The following is a 7,248-nucleotide window of genomic DNA, read 5'->3' as shown; positions in this document are numbered from 1 at the left end:
CTCAAACACACACACATATTTACATAATCAATACACATCAACCTAAACTCTAGCCTACATTCAGCTGTGTCTGCATGCATTTTGTGTTTATATATGAATGAGAGAGTTCAGCTTTTCCTCAGGGCAGTTACTATAGCCATCCTTTTTATGTGTGATTGGAAAAGAATCTGAGGGTGTTGGTCGGGTGTGTGTGTGTGTGTGTGGGTGTGTGTGTGTGTGTGTGTGCGTGCGTGCGGGCGTGCGTGCGTGCGTGCGTGCGTGCGTGCGTGCGTGCTGGGTGGCCCGGCTCTCCTCCGTGTTACACCAAATGGAAACCCAACAGCAGCCAGTTCTCAGTCAGGACAATAAGACACTGCTCCCTGTTTAAACTGGCCCACTTTTACTGGGCTTTACTGGCACTTTGCTGCTGCTTCACACAGGCTTTTCTGTTGAGTCTTTTAACCAGTTCTGTCTTTTTTGGGTGGCTGATTTTGGTTTATTTGGTTATTTTTACACTGGCTTGCCTGTGGGGATCATTTAGGAAGGCTAGACAAAAGAGCCAGAGGCCGCAGGCGGGAAAAACAGGTCAGTTTATAAGGCCCCTCAACTAACACACAGCCTTGATACACGGTGCCCTAGCAACAATGACGCTCTACACACTGAATCGTGTAGGTCACACACTGCACCTGACCGTGCACAGCACATCAGATACAGCACCCTGGCCTACACACTGGAACTCACCTCCTACACGATACACACTGAACCTTTCAGACGGAGCCCTGCACACAAAAAGCCAGCACACACACACTTCAGCCAGGACTTTGTAAGCCCTAGACGATTACCCAGCTGATTGGAGTCCCTCTCCAGAGTCTCTAAACACAGTACTTACCACAGCCCCTCTTACACACACAGCCCTCTCCTTTCTCATGGAGATAAGGACGTCTCATTGTTTGGGAGACAACGGTCCGCTATTATCTTATCAAAGAGCCAATCCAATGTGGAGGAGGGGGGAGAAAGGGGAGGGGGGTTTCTTTGTGATGCGACAGGTGCTGTTGTAATTCAATTTGTCAACGGGAGGGTTTGGAAGCTGTCTGAACTTAATTGTACCGAGGGTCACAGTCCTCTCTGCTGTACTGTACATAACAGCATTGTGTAACAGTATGCTAACCACAGCATCGGCACAATGCAAATCTAGGATAACCTTGACTCATATGTACATATTGCTAACTTTAGCGGACGGGCAACTCTGACCTTAGCTTGCGCACAGTGCTAATCAAATCATATCAAATCAAATTGTCACATACACATAAACTCAGCAAAAAAAGAAACGTCCCTTTTTCAGGACCCTGTCTTTCAAAGATAATTCGTAAAAACAAWTAACTTCACAGATCTTCATTGTGAAGTGTTTAAACACTGTTTCCCATGGTTGTTCAATGAACCATAAACAATTAATGAACATGCACCTGTGGAACGGTCGTTAAGACACTAACAGCTTACAGACGGTAGGCAATTAAGGTCACAGTTATGAAAACTTAGGACACTAAAGAGGCCTTTCTACTGACTCTGAAAAACACCAAAAGAAAGATGCCCAGGGTCCCTGCACATCTGCGTGAACGTGCCTTAGGCATGCTGCAAGGAGTCATGAGGACTGCAGTGGCCAGGGCAATAAATTGCAATGTCCGTACTGTGAGACGCCTAAGACAGTGCTACAGGAAGACAGGACCGACAGCTGATCGTCCTCGCAGTGGCAGACCACGTGTAACAACACCTGCACAGGATCGGTACATCCGAACATCACACCTGCGGGACAGGTACAGGATGGCAACAACAACTGCCCGAGTTACACCAGGAACGCACAATCCCTCCATCAGTGCTCAGACTGTCCGCAATAGGCTGAGAGAGGCTGGACTGGGGGCTTGTAGGCCTGTTGTAAGGCAGGTCCTCACCAGACGTCACCGGCAACAACGTCGACTATGGGCACAAACCCACCGTCGCYGGACCAGACAGGACTGGCAAGAAGTGCTCTTCACTGACGAGTCGCAGTTTTGTCTCACCAGGGGTGATGGTCAGATTTGCGTTTATTGTCGAAGGAATGAGCGTCACACCGAGGCCTGTACTCTGGTGCGGGATCGATTTGGAGGCGGAGGGTCCGTCATGGTCTGGGGTGGTTTGTCACAGCATCATCGGACTGAGCTTGTCATTGCAGGCAATCTCAACGCTGTGCGTTACAGGTAAGACATCCTCCTACCTCATGGTGTACCCTTCCTGCAGGCTCATCCTGACATGACCCTCCAACATGACAATGCCACCAGCCATACTGCCTGTTCTGTGGGTTATTTCCTGCAAGACAGGAATGTCAGTGTTCTGCCATGGCCAGTGAAGAGTCCGGATCTCAATTCCATTGAGCACGTCTGGGACCTGTTGGATCGGAGGGTGAGGGCTAGGGCCATTCCCCCCAGGAATGGCCGGGAACTTGCAGGTGCCTTGGTGGAAGAGTGGGGTAACATCTCACAGCAAGAACTGGCAAATCTGGTGCAGTCCATGAGGAGGAGATGCACTGCAGTACTTAATGCAGCAGGTGGCCCCACCAGATACTGACTGTTACTTTTGATTTTGACCCCCCTTTGTTCAGGGACACATTATTCCATTTCTGTTAGTTACATGTCTGTGGAAATTGTTCAGTTTGTGTCTCAGTTGTTGAATCTTGTTATGTTCATACCAATATTTACACATGTTAAGTTTGCTGAAAATAAACGCAGTTGACAGTGAGAGGACGTTTCTTTTTTGGCTGAGTTTCTTTAGCAGATGTTATTGCGGGTGTAGCAAAATGCTTGTGTACCTAGCTCCGACAGTGCAGTAGTGTCTAACAATTCAATCTTAACCTATATTATGAACAGTGTTATCCATAGCTAGCACCACGGGAGCGAATTTGGCTCAGATTCTCCTAAGCCTATTGGTCAGCACTAAATGACAGAACATCTCTAAACCAGGCATCAGAGATGGAGAGAAGAGAAGGGACTGTCTATCCTCCATCACAGATGAGGAATCCCAAGTTGATGACGTGTGGGAGTTCTGTTCATGTGAGTGTGTACCTGGTAATAACGTGTTAATCACTCCTATCTCTCTGTCTGGCCCTTTTCAGATAAAGAATCCAAGGACAAGAAAGTGTCTGCTGAGGGGGCAGTCAAGGAGACATTGGAAGAGACTGCAGAAGAGCCTGTGAAAGAAGTGAAGAAAGAAAAGAAGGAGTCCTCTAAGGAAAAGAAGAAAGAGTCGACCAAGGAGCCCAAAGAGCCCAAGGACCCTGGGAAAGAGTCAAAAAAGGAGTCTTTGAAAGAGTCCAAGGAAAAGAAGGAGTCCTCCAAGGAAAAGAAGGAGTCCTCCAAGGAAAAGAAGGAGTCCTCCAAGGAATCTGGAAAGGAGTCAAATAAGGAGTCTTCTAAGGACACCAGCAAAGAGTCTTTGAAGGAGCCTGGGAAAGAGAAGGTGTCGAGAAAGTCATCTGTGAAGGTCAAGGAGAAAAAGAAAGAGCCAGATGCTGCTGCTGGAGAGGGCTGATAATGTCATGCAATAAATACATTGTTACACACACACACACACACAGACAGACACACAGACACAGTTTCACCTATACACTCATATTCATTGACAAACACACTTCTATCAGGGCTGATGCTGGTCCATAGTCAGGACTTCTGGTGTCTGTGTTGGGTGAAGGTGCGGTGCWGAAGATGAGGCCCAGTCAGAAACTCCAGTAGAACAGYSWRGGAGTCGGACGTGYGACATCAAAGCCCTTCCCCTCCCTTCCTTCCAGTGGCARCGTCTCGCAGTGGAACCCACAGCCCTGTGCGTCGGTAAGCCCTAACCACCCCGCCTACACGCGGGCACTCTGACATCTACCCCGCCCTCTCGCCCCCTCGTGTGGCACCATGCCTTGCCAAAGCCATCCCTGCCTCAGGCTAAGAATAACCCCCGCGTTCCGTCCGTATGTCCCCTCGGGTAAAACGAGGCCACTTTCGCCCCCCATCAGCAGCTTTCAGCGCACAGAAGCAGGAAATCCATCAAACTGAGACAATAGCAGAGAAACGAAAAGGGGAGGGAATTCAAGCAGCCCTCATGATCGTTTGTGAGGACTTGCAGGAACATACTCAATCACGCACACCACAAACACAAGAATACAAACATGCACAACTATACATGTAAAAACACTAGCTAGCACCTGCACGTATTCTGCAACACATAGCCCTACAAGTTTAGCAGTGTTTCCAGCCAGCCTCTGAGATCATAGGCCACCTTCTGTTAGAGGATTGCTGTGCCAGCCTGACCAATGGCAATCCAAACAACTCTTTATGTTGCTATTGTACTGTACCTGTACGTCCTGTATGTGTGTGTTGTCTGTACTTGTCTTGATGAATTTAGATGTGTATCGTTTCCTAACTCAGCTTAATGAATGTATTACAGCAAAGGTTTTGTACCATAATCAGCTAGTTTGATGCACTAGGCACCTGTTCTCTGCCTGTTTTTATAGACAAAGCAGGGTGATTCAAGTTAGTGCTATGAAACTATTGTTTAATGTTTACTGTTTCTCCTTAATCTCCCTCTGTATGTATGTCTTTCTCTATCCCTTTAAGTCTGTCTCTTTTCACTCCTTGCTTACTGAGTATGTGGGACAGTGTATATGTTAGAGTATATAGGAATAGTCACTGTTAAAATGGCTTTGTCCTTGGCCAGTGGCTTTAGGTTTGTTTTTTCCCTTACTATTGTGTAAACGGTCTGTGCAAATTTTCCTGAGCTCGGCACAAGGTCAATTTAAGATTGAGTAACTGTGAAACTCACTGTTTAATTTGGCACGGGTCGTTTGTAGATGTTGCGTTAAGGTCACGTTGTGGAAGAAGATGGGAATGGACTCTCCTCTCAGGTCTGTGTTATGTTATGTCTGTTTGACATCAGTGGGTTCTCTTTTTTTGTATTATTCTCCTCAATAACTTGTGTCTTTGACTAAACGCTTTGTGACGCTCTGTGTTTCACAACATGAATGTTGTACAGGACAGGTTCAAGTGCAGAAAAATGATTGACATAGGACCAAACATTGTTACATGCCCCACTGTGAAAAACGAACAGTGCCACACAGGTTTGAGAGAATGTAATAAAAAGCCCTTTGCATTAGCCTTTTACAAACAAATGGGTTGGTGTCATTTTATTAGAGAAGCTGCCTTGTGAGAGGCTTAGGAGAGAATGTATATCTGATGTATGTGCATGCTCTTGTCCAGAATGGTATGTAACGCTAATGTGTATCTGAGAGGAGATGAACTGTTATCCCTACTTCCCTGTGAAAAACTTGTAAAACGATGGAAAGTATTGAGTGTGATAGATCCCAGCCCCAGACTAAATCTACAGCTCTCACGATGCTCTTTGATAAATGCCTCTCTTTTTCCTCTCCCCTGTCTTAAAGAGACACACTCGCTTTCTCTATGGATGTTTTTGTGCATGATGGTGTTTTCTGTGTCTGCGGTTCTATTCGAGTGTTCTGTCTGTGTTTGTAGAGAGAGTGTGTGTGTGTGTGTGTGTGTGTGTGTGTGTGTGTGTGTGTGTGTGGTGTGGTGTGTGTGTGTGTGTGTGTGTTGTGTGTGTGTGTGTGTGTGTGTGTGGTGTGTGTGTGGTGTGTGTGTGTGTGTTCTGTGTGAGCGAGTGTGTCGTCCTGATCGGTGCCCAAATGAAGTCGCCTGTGAGTCGCCCGCTCGCACAGCTGAAGCCCGCGGGTACCTGACCTCTCAACCTGCAGGGGTCAGAGTTCAGGCTCGTTTTAAGTTTGGATTGGAGCGAGGGTATCCCTGGATCCACCGTGGTGCTGCTGGCTGATCCAGGTTGGCGTGGGTCTGAGCCGGACGGAGGTCGCGCTCCAGTCTTGATACGACAGCTGAGTCTAACCCCTTCCTCTCTGGACCCAGACCCACCGTCTGCCCGCAGTCTTAACCCTGGGCAGCTGACTCCCAGGGCTCTCTTAACGTCTGTGCAATGTCTCCACAACATCTGCCCCATGGCAATGAGATGTAGTAGTAGACACAATGCTCAAAAATGTTCTTCATACTGATTCCATACATATTGACTCAAGCAGGGACAATGACATAAAAGCACAACACTCTAGAATATATGATATAATAATATATACCATTTAGCAGATGCTTTTATCCAAATCGACTTCACACAACATCACAACACTATAACAAGGATGGACAACTCTTCCCCCCCTTTTGTAGGCCCGCGGACCAATTTCACCCCAAAATAAATATTATGATTTTTTTTTAAATAATAGAATACACAAGGTGCATCTTCGAAATGTGGTTGTGCATCAGCAGCCACTCAATTAGCCCATGTCAGCTAAACATTTTATGAGTGGTAGATTAGTCTTGTGGCCAGCTATCTTAACATGTAGTAAGCATGGTTGATCATCAGTTATCATATTAAAAACTGCAAACATTTGCCTCCTGCTATGGCAAAATGTGTAGAATTGCAGGAAATTAGCTGAAAAACTGCAATTTTTTCTCTGCCCCATGGCAAAATTAATAGAATTGCATGAAATGGGTTATGAAATTGCAAAATTTTCTCTGTTCCCCATGGCAAAATGTGTAGAATTGCACGAAACTTGTTTTAAATCTGCACATTTTCTCTACACCCCATGGCAGAATTGCAGGAAATGTACTTTAAAACWAAAATATATATATTCACTGTCAGGGGGGGAGCCGCTTTAATGTTTTGTTTGCAAGGTGTTGGTATGGATGTGGGTATGCAGACCCACGAGCTACTGTGGCCCCTCTGATGAGTTCCGTTTTTTTGTGTCCCCTGCCACCATCAAAGTTGCCCATCCTTCCTGCTTTGTAATATAATAATACATGCCATTTAGCAGACGCTTTTATCCAAAGCGGCTTACAGTCATGCGTGAATATATTTTACTTATCGTCCCGTGATTCAAACMCACTACCCTAGCATTACAAGCACCATGCGCTACCAACTGCGCTACAAAGGACCATACAACGGAATCTGAATTACGACAGCGCAATAGGGCTCTTTCGTTTTAGAGTGGAAGATGGTCATTTATGTCACAGTTAAATAAATAACTGTTCAAACTCGGCATCTGTAAAACTCTTGCGGCGAATTTGGAAATAGACACCTCTACTTCAAAAGGGTGCTCTTTGGCGCCATCAAGCGTTGAATATTAACACAATGTACATCTGTACTGCTGAATGCACACACACTGTCGACACAAAGACA

At 46.2% G+C, this 7,248-nt stretch overlaps 1 protein-coding gene across 1 annotated transcript in view; it reads left to right on the top strand.

Annotated features, from left to right (window-relative positions):
* The window catches only part of LOC111964645 (protein PTHB1-like), a 164,450-nt gene extending 159,299 nt beyond the window's left edge, over positions 1–5,151 (top strand). Inside the window, exon 8 of the mRNA XM_070443997.1 lies at positions 3,122–5,151. Coding sequence (XP_070300098.1) covers positions 3,122–3,537 — 416 coding nt within the window. The 3' untranslated portion in view covers positions 3,538–5,151. The remainder of the gene's footprint in view (positions 1–3,121) is intronic.
* The last annotated feature ends 2,097 nt before the right edge of the window (positions 5,152–7,248 follow it).

This window comes from Salvelinus sp. IW2-2015, linkage group LG6.1, assembly GCF_002910315.2.
Source record: "Salvelinus sp. IW2-2015 linkage group LG6.1, ASM291031v2, whole genome shotgun sequence".
NCBI lineage: Eukaryota > Metazoa > Chordata > Actinopteri > Salmoniformes > Salmonidae > Salvelinus > Salvelinus sp. IW2-2015.
The sequence above is the reverse complement of the archived record's forward strand: the minus strand, read 5'-3'. Positions and strand labels throughout refer to the sequence as shown.